This window comes from Mus musculus, chromosome 9 (genome assembly GCF_000001635.26).
Source record: "Mus musculus strain C57BL/6J chromosome 9, GRCm38.p6 C57BL/6J".
Classification (NCBI taxonomy): domain Eukaryota; kingdom Metazoa; phylum Chordata; class Mammalia; order Rodentia; family Muridae; genus Mus; species Mus musculus.
Window position 1 is genome coordinate 107,046,188 of NC_000075.6, and position 24,381 is coordinate 107,070,568.

A 24,381-nucleotide genomic window follows, 5' to 3' on the forward strand; every position below is an offset into this window, starting at 1 on the left:
TGTAAATAAAGGTTCTTAATCTTTCTTATACATTAGACTCATATAAGTTCTCTTGATTTAACTGTCCCAGGCAACTGTGAACTGAAGTCAGTATGCAGAAAAGGATAAGTCTACTGGCATAAGCGGAGTATGGCATAGCCTATAATCCTAGCATTTGAAAGAGAGAGGCAGGAAGATGGTTAGTTAGAGGCAAGCTGCGTGTAGTGAAATGCTGTCTTAACAGCAAGATAAGACAAAGTAAACCTTTTGTCTAAAACCTGGTCTTTTAAGCATGACCTTTCCTTTTACATTATTGTTATGAGTAATAGACTCAGCAGTCAACCAATAGTCAATTGATACTTCCCTTATTTCTAAGAATATGCCACTTGAATGTGTATCTTTATGGACATTTTCTTTTTCTTTTTTTTTTTTATCAGCTGCTACAGCCTAAGTTAAATAGTAACTTTAGTTGTCGTTGTTTGCTTTTTTTTTTTATTGGATATTTTCTTTATTTACATTCCAAATGTTATCCCCTTACTCAGTTTCCCTCCCTCCTGGAAACACCCTATCACATCCTACTTCTATGAGGGTGTTCCTCCACCCACCCACTCCCACATCCCTGCCCTCGATTCCCCTATACTGGAGCATCTATTGAGCCTTCACAGGACCAAGGACCTCTCCTTCCATTGGTGCATGAGAAGGCCATCCTCTGCTACATATGCAGCTGGAGCCATGTGTACTCCTTTGTTGATGGCTTAGTCCCTGGGAGTTCTGGGGGTCTGGTTGGTTGATATTGTTGTTCTTCCTATGGGGTTGCAAACCCCTTCAGGTCCTTCAGCTTTATGAACATTTTCAATGCCTAGCTTATAAGTCTCTGTTTTGATGACATAGTTTATTTACAGTAATACATACAAATCTAAGGATGTAACAATTACTTTGCTTATGTAACTACCATGCAAACCTCGTTACAGAATGCTACTGGCCCTCCAACACCTCACACCCCTCACACCCCTCACACCCTCACACCCACCTATTCTTACTAAATACCGAGGCATTTAGAAACAGTATTCAGAGTTGTTCTTTTAGGCTTACTTACTCTTAAATCTGATACAAATGAGATTTTCATGTATTATATGAACTCTGACTTTTAAGATTCATTCTTGTTATAGATGTCATTTTTCTTAATTGTTAATGAGTATTACACTATGTGAACATACTTCAATTATTTGCTCATTCTCCTATTGATATTTTTGGGTATTATGAGTTTTCATTAGACATTTTATTTTGGCTTCAAACTCGACAATTTGCCTACCTCTGCCCAACAAGTGCTGGGATTAAAGGCATGTGTCACCACCTGGTGCTCTTTGAGTATTTTTATCAACCGATCTTATTTTCCTTGGGTTTGATGAGGAAGGAAATTGCTAGGACAAAGGCTAGACATGCTTATCTCTATTAAGAACTTATCCAAAATAGGTGGGCACACAGGAGGGCAGTGTTGCAGCAGAAAGGGCAGTCCTGTGAAGGGCAGTGGGCGCTGGGACTACTTTGGGGCACAGCGACTACCAGAGTTGTTGGTGTCTTGTGTCGGCCAAACAGTGTGCAGCGTCTGTAGGCTGTGTGGCGCAGGCTCTGGAGCATGGAGGTGTTTCAGTACAAGTGGACCAACTATCTCACATGTTGGCACCCTTGTTGGTTTATTCTAGACAATGGAATTCTGTCCTACTAACATCCATAGGACGATGTCTTCAAAGGAAGTATAAACATGGCAGTTTGTGAGATTAAAACCCATTCAACAGACAACACAAGAATAAAATTAACAATTTCCAGGAAAACAGCATGTCTTAGTCAGGGTTTCTATTCCTGGACAAAACATCATGACCAAGAACCAAGATGGGGAGGAAAGGGTTTATTCAGCTTACACTTCCACATTGCTGTTCATCACCAAAGGAAGTCAGGACTGGATCTCAAGCAGGTCAGGAAGGAGTTGATGCAGAGGCCATGGAGGGATGTTACTGGCTTCCCCTGGCTTACTCGGATCACTACCAGCCCAGGGATGGCACCACCCACAATGGGCCCTCCCCACTTGATCACTAATTGAGAAAATGCCTTACAGATGGATCTCATGGAGGTACTTCCTTCACTGAAGCTCCTTTCTCTGTGATAACTCTGGCCTGTGTCAATTTGACACACAAAACCAGTCAGTACACAGCATTTCTACATGAGGGCAGTAAATGCCACCAAGAATCAAGGTGTCTGGTTACCCTTAGGAGCTCCAAAACATGTTTGACTGACAATAGGACTAAGAAAGAAAAAGAAACAGGAGACTAGTAATCTTTGAAAACCAAACTGTCTGAATTTCGCATCTATTGTGATCTCCTAATAGAGCAGGCTTGAATTATCCAGGAGTTTGTACACCATGCTAAGAATTATCCATGAATGAGGCTTCTTCCCTGTAATATGTTCAACAAAACACTTGAGGAATGTGTAGAGATAGCAAATGCCGAGTGTAAAACTGAAATGTTTCAAAGGCTGGATCCCTCAGCTTCTCTTATGTTTCCCTCTGTGCAGATGATGAGGGATCTGTTAGCCACCCTAGTTCCTGCAGTTCAGAGAGGAGCAGTTGTTCTATCACAGACCCAGCATCTGCCCTTCACTTTCTTTCTCAGTGACACCAAAACACTTGGACAGAATCTTGTGATGATAGTCCACTTGAGGACCCAGACAGACCTCTTCACTGTGCAGGAAACATGCTTTGTTATGATTCAGCATCAGTAACCATTCCTGAAGAAAGCAATTTTATGGCCAAAATACAATTAGAAGAACCTCTTCCACCCTCTTCATGAGGAAACTGATGTGTTGAGCTTCCTCTCAGCATTGCTGTTCAAAAGCTGCTGTATTTAAACTCATTACACAAAATAGTTTCCCCTTTTCCTTAGGATTTCTCTGTACTTAATAGAATGTTGTAAACAAAACCCACATATACTTTTAGTTGTTCTATAGTCCATTCGCAAGAGTATTTTCCAAGTAACTTCAGAATATGGATGTGCATTTTTTTTAAACAAATGATGGTATAACATTTTGACATTCATAAGGAAAATGAAGATTTTTTCTAAAAAATTATAAGGTGCTGACAGCTAGATGAGTATATTATAGCTTATAAATATGAAATTTTTATGAGGTTTATTTGACAAACATGTGATATATGTAACTTCTGCACGGACCAAGGTCATTTCACCCCAGATATGTGAGTTATGGCAGTAGTCTGATAGTGATTGAAGCATACTGCTTTAATCTAAGTATCCTTAGCCCAACTACTATATTGAGCATTTTTTAAAAAACAGACTGGTAACTAGCCTGAGAGCACACCCAGCAACTATAAACTGCACCCCATATCCTGTGCTCCATTTCCTTTCCCACAACTCTGCCTGCAATCCCAGAGGCTTGACAGGCAGGGACAACCAGGTAAGGCTGTGGCCCAAGCCCTTGCCTACCATATTCCACTAAAACTGTGATGAGTCTCTCTATTCTGCTGGGACTGAGAAGACTGAGAACTCCAACTGGCTGAATAAACACCTAACCCTGGAGAAACTTGAGGAGGCCTGGGAGGATAGGGTGGGGTGAGGAGGGAACATCCTCTTGGGAGACTGAAGGAATGGGATGAGGAACTGCCAGAGGGTGGACCAGGAGGGGGATAACAACTGAACTGTAAAAATCATTAAAGATAATTTAAAATATTTCTATTTTTATTAAAAGAGCTTGAAAGAAAAGGATATCCTTTTATGTATTTAGGTAGAAAATTTAAATGAGCAATCAAGCTATTTAGCAGAGTCTTTTACAAGCTTGATTTAAAGAACCACTATGAAACATAATAACTTTCTGTGGGGTGGGATCATTTTAGTAATAATGAACCAAACTGAAGATGAATAATCAGCAGAATCTAATTTCAAGTGAATTCAAATCTATTCCTTTGACCAGGGTAAACTATCTAGAATGTTCTCTCTCAAAAAGCAGCAGCCAGCCACAATGGCAGATGCCATTAAAATAAAGTATTTATTTAGCAATGTTTAGATAAAATATTCTTTTCTACCTAAATTTTGAGGTTTTGTGCTATGACTACATATATATTAATTATTTGAAATTATACTCCCATTTCCCAAATTTTTCCTTTGGGTAACAAACAATAATTGTGGGTTCCTGGTTCCTGTTAACTGCTAACAACATTCCTAATCTCAAACTTCCTATTGTTTGTGCTATTTTCACAACTTTATCTATTTTTGCGGCTACCTTAATATCCGTTATCTCTTGCTCTATGACACTAGATCTGCCCTACTCTGTGCTGGCACTGTCATCAGTTCCTAGATGCTGGGGTCTTGGGGAAGTAAGCTCTCACTAGGGATTGATTGGACCCCAAGCTTACACATGCTAAGCATGTGCTCTACAACTGAGCTACACACTACCCTCACAGGGCCTTGCCTTTGCTTTTAAACACTGTTCAATACATTCCTCAAAATAAGTCTTAATGAACTGGCTGGCCAGACAGAACTAAGTACTTAAGAGTGTTTCCATTCCCATGTGAGGATTCAAATATCTACTTTTAAAAGTCTTTTCTGTCTTGAGACTTACTTTCTCTCTCTCTCTCTCTCTCTCTCTCTCTCTCTCTCTCTCTCTCTCTCTCTCTCTGTGAGCATGCTTGTTTGTTTGTTGGAAGACAGTCTTCCTGTGTCATCCAGGTTTGCTTTGATCTTATGTTTCTCCTGTCTCTAGTTGCGTTTTCTTTGCTTTGTTGGTTTTTGTTTTTGTTTTGTTCAAGACAGATGTATGTCTCATTATGTAGCTTCTGGCTGTCTTAGAACTCACTACGTAGACCAGTCTGATCTTTAATAACTGCAAATCTAAGGTCTGGCAGATCTTTTTTTTTTTTTTTTTTTTTTTTTTTTTTTTTTTTTTTTACACTACTTAGGGAAGAGAAATGCATGTTCTAGCTTGTTGAGAAAATTCTCTCCTTTCACAAAACCACCTCCAACCACTAGAATCTGTGTCTTAGGGAACCCAGCTACAGAGTCCTTCAGGCATTAAAATTCCAAAGGCAATAGACACAGGCTTTAAATTTAAGTACCAGTACACGAATTAGTTTAATCTCTCCTAGTAAAATATATTTTAACAACAACAAACTTTCTAAATTCATAAAACTTTTAAACTCAGATGATTTGACTTTTAATGTTTATATTTTCATTCAAGCATTCTTTGTTTTTCAAATTTGCCATTTAGTCAGGAGACACTGTGATTAGGGGTGGGAATGAGTGCTCTCTGATTTATTCTGCCTATGACTCTGGGAAAGGACAGAATGTCTTAATATGAATTCATCCAGATTCTAGAGTGCTACTTTTTCAACTACAGACTTCATATTGGGAGTCTATCTTGTAAGATTATAACAAGTTTGTTCACCTCATCTGTTCATCTCATTTTAAGTTTGGTAACATCTTTGTTTGCATAAATCATATTCTAAGAAAAAAGAACTGAAGGGGAATTAGTCTGTGTGATGATTTAGACACCGAATCTCATCCAAAGACCTACATGTTGAAGGTGTGTTTCGTAGAGTAGTGATATTAAGAGGACCTGTACCTTTAAGAGGTTGGAACCTTAGTCCTTTGAGAGGATGTGCCCTCTTGATATCCTGGTAAATGAATTTTCTGAACTTAGGTCAGAAGAGTCATTGTGCTCTAATTTATGCTCTATGCACAGAAGTTACAATTTCTTATAAAGAACATAAAACGTTTAAAAAACATCTGAGTTTAAACTGTTTTTATCCATATTTGTAGAATGACACATTGACTCCTTTTTACACTGACTGGCATTGTCTGTCCCACCTGAGCAGTGAACTCAGAACACAGAGATAATAAACATGGGACAACAGCATCTGACCTTACTCATGGATGACAGAAGGCAAACCCTTAACCACAGGCTACAGAACAGAACTAAAGTCAAAGTTTCACTCTGAGCCTGGGCTTCTGAGACTTTGAACAATGGGCTAGAGGCCCATGTCTCAGGACAGTTAAGACAGCTGGAGTTTACCAGAACTTAATGAATGGTCTAAAATTAGCTGCCTGAGCACCTGCAGATAAGCTCTAGTTGCATTATAACAACGCCCTCTTCTGCAGAAGGAAACAAAATGTTAACTTTAATAAACAGATTGCTCACCTATAGTTTAAAAAGAAAATTTCTCTCCAGTGGCTCTTAAGTTCTCAGGCCCAAATCATCTCATTTAAGTAGAAAGAAAGCTTAACTCTCAGACAGAGTCCTCTACTTCAATTACAGAAGTAGCTGATTTTTTAAAAAAGTCTTTTACACAGGGATATTTTGGATGCTGAGTAAACTCCAGTAGATTATGAGGATGTTTTAGCTTTCTTTGCATAGCATCCATATAAAGATGACCAAGCATAAAGGTTTACATGTGATATCAATACAGGTAAATTTTTGAGGACAAGGTCTTACTCTCAGGACCCAACTACAAAGCCTGGCATAGAAAAGACTCTGTAGGGAATGTCAAGTGCATGGTAAAATCAAACCCTGGCACCTTAGGACTTCTGAAGACTGCTAAATTTGCAGAAGTTCAGGAAGAAGACCTGGACATCATAATACCACACACAGATACATCAGTAGTGCCAGAGAAAATACACCAAACAATGATATTCTTTTGTAAATAAGGAAATTTACATACTAGAAAAGATAGGTACTATTTTGGCAAGCTGTAGGGGGTGTGGGTGTCACTCTCCTGGGCACAGAAAGCAGAGGCAGAGTGTAAAACCAAGAATTATTCTTACCTAGATTTCATAGAGTTTGTCTTTGGGGGGCTTACCTGGAATGTCCCACAATCCTTTTCTGTCTTTCCCCTTTGGAGTGGGTATGCCTACCTCATCACTGTACTTTGGAAGTATTAACCTTTTCCTAAGTTCACAGCTGGAGATAAATTTTGGCACAGGATGAATTATTTCTCAAGTCTCACCATATTCTGGTTTAGATATTTAGATGAGATTTTGGATTTTAGAGTTGATGCTGTAACAAAGAATTCTGTTGGGACAAAGTGAATGTATTTCATATGTCAGAAAGATAGTCATTAGGGGGCGATCGGGACAGAAGGTTATAAACCATGTTTGTGTCACTCTCAGATTCCTTCTGAAAATCTGAACCTATATAAGGAGTTGGTGTCTTTAAGAGGTAGTTAAGCCATGAGGGTAGAAGTCTAAAGAGTGAGGGCTGGAGAGGCAGCTGATTAGTTTAGAGCACAGGAAATGTGAGTTAACTTGCCAACACCCATATGGGGTGGCTCACAACTGCCCGTAACTCCAGCCGCAGAGATCAAATGACTCTAGTGTCCATGGGCACCTATACACAGGTGCACATGCCCATATACAAACATACATACACACGTGTTAAGATAAATAATTTTCTTAAAAAGGAATGAGAGTGGTGGGGGAAGAGAGGATGGATTTCTCTTTCGGTTGTGTGAAAATTGTATATGTATATGTATATGTATATGTATATGTATATGTATATGTATATGTATATGTATATGTATATGTATATGTATATGTATATGTATACATATATATTATATATATACACATATACATGTACATATATGACAGTCATCTGTAAACTCAAAAAGACGCTCTCCCCAAGCACTGGCTCAGCTGGCAGGTTCATGATGATCTTTCTAGCTTTTAGTACCATAAGGAATAATTCTTCCAGCCTATGACTTCTGTCATAGAAGCCTGAGTTAAGACATAACGCCCATACAGTAAAAATAATCAAAATAATTATTTATTTGTTCAAAAATATTTAATAAATAAATAAAATTCGTTACAGTTTGTGTCTATACAACCTTAGCTACAATCCTGCCTGTCTTATCAACTATAGATGCTATTACTACTCATATTGCATGATCATTAGCCTATCAATATTATTTATATGCTAAAGGGGAGCAGTGTTTTAATTTATTTTTTGTCCTGATCAGAGCACTGTACAACATGCAAATCAACATTTTCTTTCAACAGTTTTAACTTTCATTAACAAAAAAAAATCCCCCAAATAAAAGCTATATTAATGTACTCCAATGACGAGAAAACTCCCAAGTAATATAAAAAACCTCAAGATATTTTTCTCTTGGTTCCACTTAGTAAATGGCCACAGAGAAATGTCTGAAATCTCTAAAATGGTATTTTGGCTACAAATGCTACCTCGCACTAACAGGTCTTTGTGCCCTATAGACAAAAGGAAGCCTAGGGCCTCCTTAGTTTTCCTTACCTTGAAGTCAGCAGGCAGTACCCTGGTTATTTATAGCTACAGATCCAAAGTACAGTGTGAAGCAGCTATTTTGTTGCCTTAATTTCAAAGCAAAGCAAAAGTGAGTGACAGTGCCAGCCTTCCTTTCTGCTCAGAAGGCTTCCCTCTCACAGGGCTTCAACAGCACAGAGGCCAAAGCTGCCCTCAGATCTAACACTTTTTCTTTGTGAGCCCTCCCACTCACATAGAGCAAAGCCAGCCAGGGCCCTGTACTTTCTGTACTCTGGGACTGGTCATTTTTGCTACATTCTCTTTGCCCTTTTCTCTAGAATTAAACACAACACACTTTTTCTAAATCAGTAATAACCAAAACTTAATTTTGAGCTTCCATGTGTAAGTAGGTATAGAAGAAAAAGAAGCTACTCATGTTACAGATGTGCTCTGGAAAATCCTCTGAAGGACACATATGTCGAAGGTTTTATCCCACTTGGTGATATCACTGAAAAGTGATGGGGATCAATAGGAAGTTGGGCTTAACTGGAGGAAGTAGGTGATTGGATTACACCACTTAAAGAGTACACTGAGATGCTAGCCCTTCTTCTGTCTCTTTCTACTTCCTGGATGCCACATAGTAAGCATTTCACTCCATCAGTTCTTCAATGGTGCAATGCAATTCTACCTTACAACAAGCCTAAAACAACGAGCGCAGTCAACCATGGTCTGAAACCCATGAGGCAGGGACTGAAATAAATCTCTTCTTGTAAGTTGCCTACCTCAGGTATGCTGTCACAGTGATGGACAGTGACGAACGTGGGATAGTGTAGATGACTTCAGGGCTATCAGAACTGGAGCCAAAGTCCCAGCTAATAAGACAAAGCTACTTTACTTCATCTCCTCAATGCATTTACTCTGAAGGCCAGAGTGGTCTTTGACCCATTCCATTCTAATAAATATAAATAACATAAATATAAACTTCAGCCAAAGTTCCCACGACTCTTACCTGATCTGCTTGCCTTCTCTCATGTCATACAGAGAAAAGAAGACATCACTATCTTCACCAATGGTATTATAGGTGAAACTCTTCAGGCTGAAGAAGAAATGATGTGGTACCGGCATTCGACAGGTTTCCCCATGCCTTGGGCGCATTGTATCTACCTATCAAGGAAAGCAAAATATCGTGATTTATATTTTAGCTGCTCATTATATTCATTATTAAGAAACAAAAAATTATTAACTCACATTGTATTGGCAAAGGGACTATTAAATAGGTAGACTGAAGATGTTTCCTCTGGCAATATGGACTACTACAGCAGGCTTAGACTGAGCCGGCAAATACCTTATGCATTGATTTATACTGCTAGGTGGTAATAGTTACCATTCTCCCTATCATTTTCTCTCTTCCCAAATAAACTTTTTAGTTCCCCAGTCTATTTTCTTAGAAAGATGGTGTAACACAATCAAGGTTTTAGGGAGGCAAACATGAGCTAAATACAATAATATACATGCCATGTAAATGTCCAAAAGCCCATTGTTTTTATGTGGCTAAAATTTTTATTTACAAACTAGGCCCCTGAGAGGTGAATGGTGTTTGTTGTTTCTTGATGTTTTCATGTATATGATCTCTTAAAAGAAAGAGTTGAAGGAAAAGCGGGAAGTTTGGGGACGTTACTTACTTGGGATGTGCTCTGCTGTACACTCTGCCGGCTAGATAAATGCTATGGAAAAGAAACACACAAAGAGTCACTCTGTGGTGGAGGAGACTAACTTTAATTAAGTCCCCTCTAACCTATTCAGCCTACTATTCCTTTTACCTTTATTTCTCACTTAAAGAATATTATTCATACTCGATAGACACAACTAAGGCTCAGAGCAATGGACTGGTTTGCTGAAGGTCACACAACAAGAAGGTGGTGTGGTTTGTACATGAAGCCCAAGCCCCTCTGTTCCTGAGTAATACCCAAGCTAGATGAGGGTGGGTGCTTGTTATGAGATTTCTGATTTGGTAATATCTTTCACAGAGAATAATTTTCTGTGCTGTTGAAGGCAGTTTCTTCAGGCTTTCTATTCTCTTATCACTGGCTGAAACTACAAGATATAGATTACAGTTTGAGTTCTATCACTTAGGCTGTATACTTTTTTTTTTTTTAGAAACTAATTTTAGGTTCTTTGAAACAACAGCTATGTAACAATCCCCACTGTACCTGCTAGACAGTGAAATCAGCATCTCTTATCAGATCAGCTATCCAAAGCTTTTTTTCTTTTGTCAGTGAGATGTGGGAGTTTCAAAGGACAGATGAACAACTATTAATAAAAGGTCGTGCTTGCTAACCCTGCATTGTAATTCAGTCCTGGAACCTCTGAACAGCTGACTGTAAGGAAGACATGGGAAGTGAGGAGGTGGTTGGAAACATAAAGGGTTACTCTTCAGTTCTGGCCTCTTGTTGCTCTGAGGCAACATACAGGGTCTAAGACTAAAGCTATGGACTGAAGCGCTGAAGGAAGCAGGCCCCACAAGGTAGAAACAGTGCATTCAGAATGCAGTGCTGCGGTGGGCATCAGAAACTATGGGATTTCTTCTTGGCTTCCAAGTCCCTTTAAAAATTGAGCTAAAGAGATCTGCAACCCTATCGGTGGAACAACATTATGAACTAACCAGTACCCCAGAGCTCTTGACTCTAGCTGCATATGTATCAAAAGATGACCTAGTCAGCCATCACTGGAAAGAGAGGCCCATTGGTCAGGCAAACTTTATATGCCCCAGTACAGGGGAACGCCAGGGCCAAAAAATGGGAATGGGTGGGTAGGGGAGTGTGGGGGGGGAACTTTTGGGATAGCATTGGAAATGTAGTTGAAGAAAATACGTAATAAAAAAAATTATAATCCCTTCAAGTTTTTAGCCAGGCTTTGTATGAATCTCACAGTACTGAGCCAGAAACATTCCAACCATTTTGCCCAAACTAAATCCAATCAGGAACTGACACATGGTGTCAGTGAGGAGGGCAAGCAGCCCCTTCACTCTTGGGGCCTCTTCCTCCACACCTAGGTGGTGAAATTTAAAAACAAAAACAAAAACAAAACAACAACAACAACAAAAACCATCCAAAATAAAACAAACAAAACAAACCCCAAAACAATACATCTTTCCAATAGAGATTTCAACTACAAAATGAAGATTTGAACTTGTCTCATCTTCCCCAGGATACTGTCTCGGGCCATGTACATGTATAAGCCAGAGGACAGTATTAAATTTCTTCTTCAGTTTTTCTCTACCTTAAATTTTGAGACAGGGCTCTCAATGAATCTAAAGCTCATCAACTTGCTAGGCTTGCTGGCCAGTGAACTCCGAGGATCCCCTAGGAAGTTCTTTTGATGCTCAAATTACATAGTGGGAGAAGATATTTTATTGTAAGTTAGGAACTTAATTACTGAAGTCTGACTCTGGTTTTTAAATCTTGACTCATGTTTACTAGCTGGGTATTTTCTCATCTATAAACTGAATATAAAATTTTGTGCTTAAATCAACTTCATAGAACTTTATATGGATAAGCTCTATAATAGCAATCATTTTGTAAATTAACTCAATATAATGTCTATTATATTGTAAATGGATAATTGTAATTACAACAAGTATTCTTATTATTTCTTTAATTGGTATTATTCTTATACCTCTATTACAGGGAGGAAAGTCATTCATGTTTAAGAGGAAATCCTGTCCAAGAACATCATGATACCACAACACTCAGTGCCCAGTGCTGGTAATCGCTTAAGTATCGTTTCTGTCCTGCTTCCTTTCTGCCCTAAGGGTATGTAGCAGAACCCATTTGGTGCTTCACATGGCCTGGACAAAAATTATTATTTCAGTAAAATTACTCTACTTCTTTCACAAATACATTTAACAGAAATTGGAAACATATGTCCCTCAACCAAAGAATGGATTTTTTTAAAATGATATATTTACACAATAGAGTATTACTCAGCTGTTTTTAAAAAAAATCACATCATGAAATTCACAGACAAATGGATGGAACTAGAAAAATTCATCCTGAGTGAAACAAAGCAGACACAGAGGCAAATACGGTATATATTTACTTATGAGTAGATATTAGCTATTTAAGTAAAGAATAATCACACTACAATCCACAGGCCCAAAGAGGCTAAGAAACAAGGAAGGATCTAGGGAAAACACATGGATTTGCCTGGGAAGAGGAAATAGAATAGATTTTTGCAGGTAGACTGAGGGCAAGTGGAGATGGGAGGAGGAGGAACAGGGGGAAGAGTGTAAATGGAGAGACAACTGAAACTGGGGTGCCAATGTGGAAACCTAATGCAGTGCAAAGATCACTGAACCTATGAGGGTGACCCTAGCAAGGACTCCTACTAATGGAGAATTCAGAGTCTGAACCGGCCATTTTCTGTAACCAGGCAAGGCTCCACAATTTGTCCTGCCTACAAGATGTACTGAGACAGTGTTGGCTCAGAGCTTGTGGGAGATTGAGGACGTCTGCAAGAGCAGTACAGTATGTATGTTCTCTTAAACACACCAGGCCCAATTTTTACATTACATTTCTGTGTATGTGCTATCATAAAATCTCTAAGTGGTAAATTTTTAAACTCAATTTTTCTTAATTTATACAATTCTTTTTTGTTGGGTTGTTTATTTCTGTTTTCAAGACTGGTCTCTGGCTGTCCTGGAACTCACATATAGACCAGGTTGACCTTAAACTCATAGATATCGACCTACCTGTGCCTCCCAAATACTGGGATTAAAAGTGTGTGCCCTATAACCAGTTTGTTATATAGCTGATCCTTTCAATGTAAAAACAAATATACAACACAAAAGAAAGTCAGAAGAGAAAAAGAAAAGACTTGAATTTAATCTTTCAGGATAAGTCAGTATTTTGACAAAAAATTTAATAGAAATAAAGAATATATTTTAAAAGCTAAATATCTTTAAAGGTTTGCAATAAAAAACTTAGTTTTTTTACCCATCTGTCTTGCTTCATAAAGATAAGCAATTTTAACTCCTGTTTTTCTGCAGAACTTATCAAATACTTCTAAGTGCTATATTTATACTGTTCTTTCTTTATCCAATTTCAAAATTATATAATAACTTTTTATTATAGCACCTTAAAATTTAAGTTCTAACATACAATCTCTGGAATAACGACAGTTTAAACAGACATAATTTTTTTCCTGAATATTTTCTGTTACAAGTTGGTAAAATCCTTAGATTTAGAACCTATATTTCTTTTTGTACTTGTTTCCCCTTACTCTTTGTAGACAGCAATGACCGTTTTCTCCTACTTGCATCTTCCATGCGTTATTTGCTCTGTTCTCTAACCTTTATGTCACAATTTTCTTGCTTCTTTATTCATAGCTATCCAAAAGTGTTATGTGGAATCTGTTATCACTGGGTTTCATCATAGAATGGTTTAGAAAGAAAGTAATCTTCTCTTCCAGATTCAAATATAGTTTTCTGATGACTCTAGCATTGCTATAGCTCATCTTTACTCCTGAACCACAGGCTTTAAATGCCATTTTTGAAAGTTTAGACGATACACCAAACTTGAAAACAAAATATCCAGTATTCCTGGCTCTCCACTGCTTACCCCCAAATCTGACTCTTCATATAGCTCCACTGTACCTTCATCATCTGGGCAGATCAAATACAAGAGTTATTATTCTCTAATCTATCTCCTTCCTGTACATATGTATGCCAATTCAATCTATCAATACCTCTGGCTCTAAAGACAAAGTATACTCAGCAGCCAACAACTTCTTAGGACTTCCACTGTCCTGGCTCTAACCACACGAACTGAAATTAAGATCTCTTACTTAAATGCCTTTTCTGTAGTTCCATTTTATGATCAGAAAAAACTTACCATGTCACTTTACTATTGTGTTTATCAAACTGCTGGAGAGAATTTTAATTGGGGCCTACAAAGCTCTTCATAGTGAGGATCCTTACTCTTTCTTAGCCAAAATTGTCAAATGTCTCACATTTTCTAGAACTGCCACTTCTTCAAATTGTGTACCATTTTGAAAGTTCTTTCCTTGCCTTTTCCAATTCCCAGAATATCAGTTGGTGATTCTAATAACATGAGTATAAACCTTATTTATGCTATATAGCACATGTAATGATAATTTTTTGTGATCTATCCACTAGATTAGAGCTTCTAACATAGGTTCATGATAGCAAGCATTGGAAATACTCTCCACTAATCAATACTATACTCTCTTAAGTATTTCATTTTCTTAAGGGTTTTTAAAAATTGCAGTTTTCATTATGAAGTCCCTTAGTCTGAACTTCTCACCTTATATTTTTACTATATTTTACACCACAATATTGCTTTAAAAACAAAAACAAACTTATCATTCAGCATGTAAAATATAATTGTGGTTATCATCAACCCAGTAGATTTTTTTTTCATTAAAATGGTTACTTAGATCTACTGATTTTTTACTTTATGCCTAAAATGTTATACATACTTAGTTACACACATGTCATATTCCCATAATTATTTAGGTATTATACAGAAACACATGGCCTATTGCTAAAAGTGTCTAAAAATGGTTAACTATGTTACACAACTACTAAGTAATAATGAGGGTTTAAGGTTTGTCTTTTTCATTAAGTACCCCTACTTTAGTCTGAGTTTATAACTCAATCTCATAACTAGAAAAAACACATTAATTAGAGCTCCATTTTACTTGTTTTTTATAATAACCAACATACATCTAAGGATCAATCAGATATTTATAGGCTTTCTCATCCACAGTGTTCACCCTGAGGATGGAAACCTTTATCTGTTAAGAGTAATTTAGTTCCCACCATTTTCTATCTGCTTATAGACAACATGTAAGAACTATGAAAATGGTGATTGAGAGAAAGATCCTGAGTATGCTTCTAACAACAGCATGTCTCTAGAATTAGTATATTATTTCCAGAGTCACTCACTTTTTTCTCAATCACTGTTTCAATTAACAAGCAGTTCTTTGCAACTTTAATCATCTTTTCATCATAGAAGGAAAAACGGGTGTATAATGTTATTATCTACTGTAAGAGGCAGAAAAGTCGCCGGGCGTGGTGGTACATGCCTTTAATCTCAGCACTCGGGAGGCAGAGGCAGGCGGATTTCCGAGTTTGAGGTCAGTCTGATCTACAAAGTGAGTTCCAGAACAACCAGGGCTACAGAGAAACCCTGTCTCGAAAAACAAAAACAAAAACAAAAACAAAAACAAAAAAAAGGCAGCAAAGTCACCAAAGCAGAGTTAACAGAGAAGTGATCCCTGGAAAGGAGAGTGAGCTCAACACCTCTGTCTTGTATTTCCATTTGGAAAGTGTGACATCAGAGTACTTCTAAGAGTAGCACTAACTACTAGTAGAAACTAGTACAAACTAGTTACATCTTAAATATGTGGACAGAAGCAAAAGGACAGTTTTAAAATGCTGCTTTAAAAATAATCACAATATACAGTATCACCATGGAAAACAAAGGAGAAAAATAAAATGTGAAAAAACAACCCATCCCTTGTTACCATTTCTTACCATTTTATAGAGATCTGAGACGCTAATCTGGTCTGAATCCACTACTTCAAAGTCCTTCCGAGGCACCAAGTCCAGGCCCAAATGCCTAATAAGGAGAAAGACCACTCTCAGAATTGCAAGTCCTCAGATTGCGCATCTCTCCATAGAACTAGAAACCTATACCTGTCATGATTCATGGTTCTGTAGACAGAGCTCTGGGCACTGCCCCAGAAAAGATATGCTTCTATCTAGCAAGATCTAATTGTGTTCACTTTGGGGGACATAAATGAAGCAAGGAATTTTAAGACACAATTCTGGTTACCAAGCAGTTCCCCTTGTAATTATAAAAGAAGCCCTTTCATTCAGTATGTTTATAGTAATACTTTATTTCATTAAAAATACCTTTTGTTAGACAAATAATAAGCCATTTTTATTTTTCTATTTCTCTCACCATACTGGTATGTTCAAGGTTCAATTATACATTATTTTCATTAAAAGAGAAAAACCAACACATAAAAATCATATGCCAGCACCTAGCATGGTGGCACACATCTTTAATCTCAGCACTCAAAGGCAAAGCAGGCAAACCTCAGTGACTTTAAGCCCAGTCTGGGCTACAAAGCAAAACAAAAAACAAACAAAAACATGTCCTAGAAATGCTTTTTAGTTTAGATGTATATTGTTTCCAATTTAATACTAACATTGGTAAGTCCTGAACACACATAAGCTGCATGTTTCTAACATCAGACAGAGAGTTAAGGAATACTATTACTCAAGCAACACTATTTAGAAGATACAGTATCATTTTGGACAGGAAAAAAAGTTATGGTATTTTTCAGTTTATTGTGTGTTAGCATTGAACAGTGGAAAGAACTCCAGACATGATTTATACTCAATAGAAGTTAACCTCCTTCTCACAGTCTAAGATACTACCTATAAACCTGAAGATCAGTAAAGTCAGAGGGTACTGGACTTCTGAAATAGATTGTGACACTAGATTGGGGGAGAGTGTATGTGAATTTTTTTTCTAAAAAAGAGAGCTATAATTATCAGAGTTTCAGAGATAGATCTGTGGTCACCTGACCTCAATTAAGGTTATGAATATCTATGCGTGGCAAAAAGTATTCCATGGGACATTTAAGAAACAATAACAACTACTCTATTTTAACTAAGTAATGAACCTTTTCATCACACTAGCAAAATTAATTCTGCAAGCTCTTCCAGTACACAAACTCCTATTCATTTCAAATAAAGTCAGATGTGCAAAAAAAAAAAAGTTTCCTTATAGTTTATAGCCTTGTGCTAGGTGGTGTGTGTGTGTGTGTGTGTGTGTGTGTGTGTGTGTGTGTTTTGTCAACTTGACACAAGCTAGAATCATTTGGGATGATGATCTCAGTTGAGAAAATGTCTCCATCAAACTGGCCTGTGAACTGGTCTGTGGGACATTTTCTTGATTAGAAATGATGTGGGAGAGCCTACCCACTGTGGGTGGTGCCACCCCTACGCAGGCTGCCTGGGTTTTATAAAAAAAAAAACAAAACAGGCTCAGCAAGCCATGAAAGCAAGCCAGCATGCACTGTTTTTCCATGATCTCTGCTTTACTTCCTGCCCTACTTTAATTCCTACCCTACTCCTCTTCAGGGTGAACTATAAACTGTGAAAGGAAACAAACACTTTCCTGCCCAAGTTGCTTTGGGACTTGTAGAATTTATCATGGCATCAGAAAACAAAGACAAGCCTGTTTACAGCAAACTATCTGATCTGAAACTATCAAATTATAAAATAAAAATAGAAAATCAAAACTATATGAGAAAGATAGAGGCCAGCATATTAACATCATATTAAAAGCAAGCATTAATAGTAAAACAATTACTATAATAATGAAAGAACATATCAATATTTATCTTAAAAACTAGAGTTATAAAATTATCTTTTAAAGTCTATAAGCCAAACCACTTAAGTTTTTCCAAATAAAAGTCACATACACAAAGGTATGTCTACAAATTCTAGTATTCACTGAGGGAAAAGATAATGAGCTGTAGGCCAGCCTAGGTTACATGAGAAGATCTGTATCCATGTAGGGAGGAGAAGCATAGGTAGGAGGGAACAAACATTTCATACATATCCTTGAACTGGGAAGTTCACAGATGTACAGCAGTCTCTTGGTATCCAAAAGGTATTAGTACTAGAAGTCCTCAAGAATAACTAAATCCAAGCATGGTCAAGCCTCTTACATAAAACAGCATACGATTTAATTCACACCATCTTCCCGTACACTTTGTCATCTCTACATTTCCATTTTGAAGAAGAGGACCTTATAATGAATGACTGAATTGTAGACAAGATTTTTGGATACAGATTTCCTGCTATGGTCAAAATTATTTGACTTGAGTGATTGTCGTCATTCTCAGCCTGCAGGGAACGGATTACATTCATTTAAGAAATGATGTGTGTATTAAAATGGTCTATCCATGAAGTCATTCAACTGTTTCAGTGAACAATGGTTCTGCTTGGAGGGTGGCACAGTCATTAGGTGAGGGTAAGATTCTGATTCATTGGCTGTGATGATTTTGAAAAGCATTCATCTCAGAATAAGAGTAACTTATAAGGTCCTCTTCTTCAAAATGGATATAATAATTATAAATATCAAGCAAAGCCTTCAGTCTCACTCTTTGCTGTTCTCTTACAAGCCACCTCCCAAATTAATTGTCTATATTTCTTTTGGCTGTATAATTAATTTTGAAATATGTAAGCTGTTCTGAAAACCATAGTATAGTGTAAAGGCATCAAATAAACAATACTATTAATAGAGAGGCTGAGATAGGAGAAGCATGATTTCAAGCCATTATGTGACACACAGCAAGACTCTGTCATGTACAAACAAGCAGAAACTGTATATGGATTGTACAATATGGGACCTACTTATCCCATTACCAAATTAGAGACACCATAGGATGATAGCTGACAAATTTCTAATTCCTCATATTTTTGAATTTTAATCGATTAAGATATGTTGGTAATATTAATTCTCATATTAAGAGATATTAATAAAAAGTGATTGTTACTTCCTGTTAATTTTCTTGTTAGAGGTGGAATTAATTATGTTTGTGTGGCTATCTTCTTTTAGGTTTGTTGAAAGATTCCTTTCTTGATTCTTCTAGGGTGTAGTTTCACTCCTCGTGTTGGTGCTTTCCATCTATTATTGTTTGTAGGACTGGATTTGTAGAAAGATATTGTGTATATTTGGTTTTATCATGGAATATCTTGTTTTCTTTCTCTTTTTTTGGTTTTTGTTTGTTTGATTAGATATTTTCTTCATTTACAATTCAAATGTTATCCCGAAAGTCCCTTATACCCTCCCCCCACCCTGCTCTCCAACCCACCCCCGCTTTCCTGGCCCTGTCATTCCTCTGTATTGGGGCATATAATCTTCACAAGACAAAGGGCCTTTCTTCCCAATGATGGCCAACTAGGCCATCTTCTGCTACATATGCAGCTAGAGACATGAGCTCAGGGGGTACTGGTTAGTTCATATTGCTGTTTCTCCTATAGGGTTGTAGACCCCTTCAGCTCCTTGGGTACTTTCTCTAGCTCCTCCATTGGGAGCCCTGTGTTCGATCCAATAGCTGACTGTGAACATCCACTTCTGTATTGGCCAGGCATTGGCATAGCCTCACAAGAGACAGCTATATCAGGGTCATGTCAGCAAAATCTTGCTGGCATATGCAATAGTGGAACCAAGAGACTGGTTGGTCTGCAACTAAACTTCAAGGAATTTTTTGTTTTGACCATACACAAAGCATAATAAGAACGGCTGCTGAGTACACAGCCTCCAACCCCAGAAGAACCTAAGAAGTCTGTAGGTACTCTGCTTTCGTATGTCCTGAGAGAAAAAATAACCATACCTTTAGCCAGAAATCCTAGCTTTAAATCTATGCAGAAGAAAGTCATTCAGTGACACCGTTTGCATATTATAAACATGTGGAGAGCTTTTGGGGTCACTTCTATAAATTTGGCAAGATTTTAACATTGGGCTCAGACAAGCAAGTAGACTCAGATAAGAATTTTTACACTTGGGTAAACACAGCCTGAGATGTGTGACACTCCTTTTATCTTCTTCATCCTGATAAGCCCCTATAAACAGTGACTACAGAGCATCGTTTATTGCCTTGTTTGGTTACTTTGTCTCTCTCTAGGCAAGTACCTCGAATGGCATATAAGCTGAGAAAAACAAAGCTGCTTCAGCCTCAGCACTGGCTGGAGTCCTGTTATAATGTTGTCTAATTTCCTTTTCCTTTTCAATCCGAGTCTCCCTCACTACAGACCCTGTTGACTGACTGAGCTGTCTTGGTTAAACCAAACTACTGCTTATGATATTTTTATTGTAGAGTGAAAAAAATTTAAATGAACCAATTATAAGTTTATAATTCTAATTATTTTATTTACTTTGGACCGAGTCTCACAATGTAGCTTAGCCTGGCCTTGAGTTTATAATTATCTTAAGATTCAGCATCCTGAGTGTTAGGCTTGTATATGCTTGACACTCTACCCAGTTTTTTGTTCTTTCTTAATCTCACATTCTCTTTATAACTTCTCTCCTCCCCTTTCTTTTCTACTTCCACTATCAATATCATTTTTACAACAAAATGTACAGAAACAATTTTAATTTAACAAAAGTTTTCTTAATACTTGCATATTATTGAAATCTGACCTTTCTACCTAAAGAATCCAACACATAAATTCCTATAACTTTAAAAAGTGTGCTGGCCAGCTCAGCATACTCAGGTTTATCCTGGTTGTTCATAAGCACTGTAACCAGATGGGACTGTTGGTTGCCTCCCTCCTTTGGAAGCTTTCATGGCACCTTCTGCCATCATGGAAGCAAGTGAACTTCTCTTTACAAGAGACAGGGACATTATAGAAAACCATAACCAATCAAAGTGCAGAGCTGTGGAGCCCATTCCTAATGGATACATCCATAAAAACAACAGCAGCAACAACAAACAAAAACAAACAAACAATTCTCATACTTAAAGCTCAGGAAACATGGCAAAGAGGGGGCATAAGAATTCTAAGAGCCAGAGGAGCAGGAAGTCTGAGAGTATTCTCTAGTAATCTCAAAAGCTCCACCCATAAAGTATGACCAACATGCCTGCAAACCATGAGCTGAGCAAGGCAACAATAATAGACACACTAAATGCTAAAATAGCTGAGGGACAAGGCCCAACACTACACAAAGAAATACAGGCAACTAAAGAATGCAGAGAGTGAAGAAATAATCTTCTCCAGGGAAGACCATACAATAGGTTATGCAATACCAAATGGTCAGCCCTGAAAACATACATATAATCATACAGACTGAGCAGGTTGTGTGTATATATATACACACATACATACATATGTATATATATGCATATGGATATATATGCATATGTATATTAGCATACATATGTATGAAACATTAAACAATTAATATTAAGAAGAGAATTTGAAAGACACAAGCAAGAACATATATAAGGGTTTGAAAGGGAGAAATGATGTAATATATTATAATCTCAAAAATTATTTCTCCTTTTGAGTACTTTTTTTTTTTTTTTTGTCTTTCGAGACAGGGTTTCTCTGTGTAGCCCTGGCTGTTCTGGAACTCACTCTATAGATCAGGCTGGCCTCGAACTCAGAAATCTGCCTACCTCTGCCTCCCAAGTGCTGGGATTAAAGGCGTGCGCCACCACGCCAAGTTTTGAGTACTTTTTTATAAGGCAAAAATCAGTTTACTCGTACCAATTCTGAATTGGTACAATTTTAATTTACCTATTTTATATTTATTATAGTGATGAAATTAGAGGTTTATGGAACAGTCTCTATGGAAAGAATTACAAGTTAATTAATAAATTGAAATTAATTTCTAGGTATATTATTTTTTAGCTCCTTGCTTTTTATATAAGCTACTTTAGGAGAGAGAAGGAACAGCTCATTCATCTTTGCCCCCTCCCCCATATCTGATCCTGTTCCCTTTTTCCTCCCCCTCCTCTCTCCCACCCAGAGGCCTCCCTCTCTCTGCCTCCCATGATTATTTCCCATGATTATTCCCCTCTAAGTGGGATTGAAACCTCTTCACTTAGTTATTTCTGCTTGTTACACTTCTTAAAGTCTGTAGATTGTCCTAGGTATTCTGTACTTTTTGGCTAATATCCACTTATCAGTGAGTACATACCATGTCCTTTTGGGTCTGAGTTACCTCACTCAGGGTATTTTCTAGTTCCATCCATTTGCCTGCAAAATTCATGATGTCTTCATTTTTAATACCTGAATAGTATTTCATTATATAAATGAACCACTTTTTCTATACCCATTCTTCAACTGAGGGACATCTGGACTGTTTCCAGCTTCTGGCTAATACAAATAAGGCTGCTATGAACATAGTAGAGCATGTGTCCTTGTGGTATGGTGGGGCGTCTTTTGGGTATATGCCCAAGAGTGGTATACCTGGGTCCTCAGGTAGATGTATTTCCAGTTTTCTGAGGAACTGCCAGATTGACTTCCAGAGTGGTTGTACCAAGTCGGGCGTGGTGGCGCACACCTTTAATCCCAGCACTCGGGAGGCAGAGGCAGGCAGATTTCTGAGTTCGAGGCCAGCCTAGTCTACAAAGTGAGTTCCAAGACAGCCAAGGCTATACAGAGAAACCCTGTCTCGAAGAAAAAACAAACAACAACAAAAAACCAGAGTGGTTGTACCAGTTTGTACTCCCACGAGCAATGGAGGAGTGTTATTCTGATTGGTGTGAGGTGGAATCTCAGGGCTTTTTTGATTTGCATTTCTCTGATGACTGAGGACTTTGAGCATTTCTTTAAGTGTTTCTCAGCCATTCTAGCCATTCTTCTGTTGTGAACTCTATGTTTAGATCTGTACCCCATTTATAAATTGGGCTATTTGGGTCTTTGGAGGTTAACCTTCTTGAGTGCTGTTGTTGTTGTTGTTTGTTTGGGTTTTTTTGTTTGTTTGTTTGTTTGGTTGGTTGGTTGGTTTAACTTTTATTTTTTTACAGTCCAGTTATTACCCCCCTCTCCCACAGTTCCTCATCCCATTCCTTCTCCCCAGTCTCCAAGAGAATGACCCCCCACTCCACTCCTCCAAGCCACTTCACTCGCTGGGGCCTCAAGTCTCTGGAGAGCTAGGTGCATCTTGTCTCACTGAGGCCAGACTGAGGCAGTCCTCTGCTATATGTGTGTCAGGACTTTAGATCAGCTCCTATATGCTGCCTGGTTGGTGTCACAGTGTCTAAGAGATCTTAGGGGTCCAGGTTAGTTGAGATTGCTGGATGTCCTATACCGCCCTCCTCCTCAGCTTCTTCCACCCTTTCCCTAATTCAACCACAGGGGTCCCCCAACTTCAGTCCATTATTTGGGTGTAAGTATCTGCTTCTATCTCAGTCAGCTGCTTGTTGGCTTCTCAGAGGACAGCCATGCTAGGCTCCTGTTAGCATACTATAGCATCAGTAATATGTCAGGCCTGAAAGCCTCCCCTTGAGATAGATCCCCAAGTTGGGCTGGTCACTGGACCAATTTTCTCTCAGTCTCTTCTCCATTTTTGTCCCTGAAGTTCTTTTAGACAGGAACAATTCTGGGTCAGAGTTTTTGACTATGGGATAGCAACCCCATCCCTCTGCTTGATGCCCTGTTTTTTTTTTATTACATATTTTCCTCAATTACATTTCCAATGCTATCCCAAAAGTCCCCCATACCCCCCCCCCACTTCCCTACCCACTCATTCCCATTTTTTTTTGGCCCTGGCGTTCCCCTGTACTGGGGCATATACAGTTTGCGTGTCCAATGGGCCTCTCTTTCCAGTGATGGCCGACTAGGCCATCTTTTGATACATATGCAGCTAGAGTCAAGAGCTCTGGGGTACTGGTTAGTTCATAATGTTGTTCCACCTATAGGGTTGCAGATCCCTTTAGCTCCTTGGGTACTTTCTCTAGCTCCTCCATTGGGAGCCCTGTGATCCCTGTTTTTCTACTGGAGATGGACTCTACAAGTTCCCTCTCCCCACTGTTGGGCATTTCATCTAAGATCCTTCCCTTTGAGTCCTGGGTCTCTCACTTCCCAGGTCTCTGGTACATTCTAGAGGGTAACCCAACCTCCCACCCCCCAAGGTTGCATACTTCCATTCATTCTGCTGGCCCTCAGGGCTTCTCTCCTGTTTGCCACCCCCCATACCTGATCACGTTCCCCTTTTTCCTCACTTGGGCTCTTCTGCTTATTAACCTTCTTGAGTTCTGTGGATTTTATCCTAGGTATTCTGTACTTTTTTTTTTTTTGGCTAATATTCACTTATTAGTGAGTACACACCATGCATGTTCTTTTGGGTTTGAATTACCTTCCTCAGAATATTTTCTAGTTCCATCCATTTCCCTGCAAAACTTTGTATATAAACCCTCTTACGGATACAGGGTTAAAGAAGTGTTTTGTTGCTTTTTTTGTTTTTTTGGTTTTTTTCCCAATCTGTAGGTTGCTTAATTTGTCCTACTGTGGTGTCTTTTGCTTTACAGAAGCCTTTCAGTTTCATGAGGTCCCATTTTGTGAATCGCTGA

At 38.2% G+C, this 24,381-nt stretch overlaps 1 protein-coding gene and 1 pseudogene across 12 annotated transcripts in view; one reads left to right on the forward strand and one right to left on the reverse strand.

Moving 5' to 3' along the window:
• Dock3 (dedicator of cyto-kinesis 3) overlaps nucleotides 1–24,381 on the reverse strand; it is a 339,506-nt gene that overhangs the window by 153,363 nt on the left and 161,762 nt on the right. For all 12 annotated transcript variants that reach the window (XR_001778834.2, XM_030244177.1, XM_011242872.2 and 9 more), the window contains 3 exons: nucleotides 15,812–15,896; nucleotides 9,936–9,977; nucleotides 9,263–9,417 (listed from right to left, as the gene is read on the reverse strand). Coding sequence is in view for 11 of the 12 variants with exons in the window: in XM_030244177.1 (XP_030100037.1) it covers nucleotides 9,263–9,417; nucleotides 9,936–9,977; nucleotides 15,812–15,896 (282 nt within the window). In the remaining variant the exon portion in view is untranslated. The remainder of the gene's footprint in view (nucleotides 1–9,262; nucleotides 9,418–9,935; nucleotides 9,978–15,811; nucleotides 15,897–24,381) is intronic.
• Gm17205 (predicted gene 17205) lies at nucleotides 1,616–2,819 on the forward strand (annotated as a pseudogene).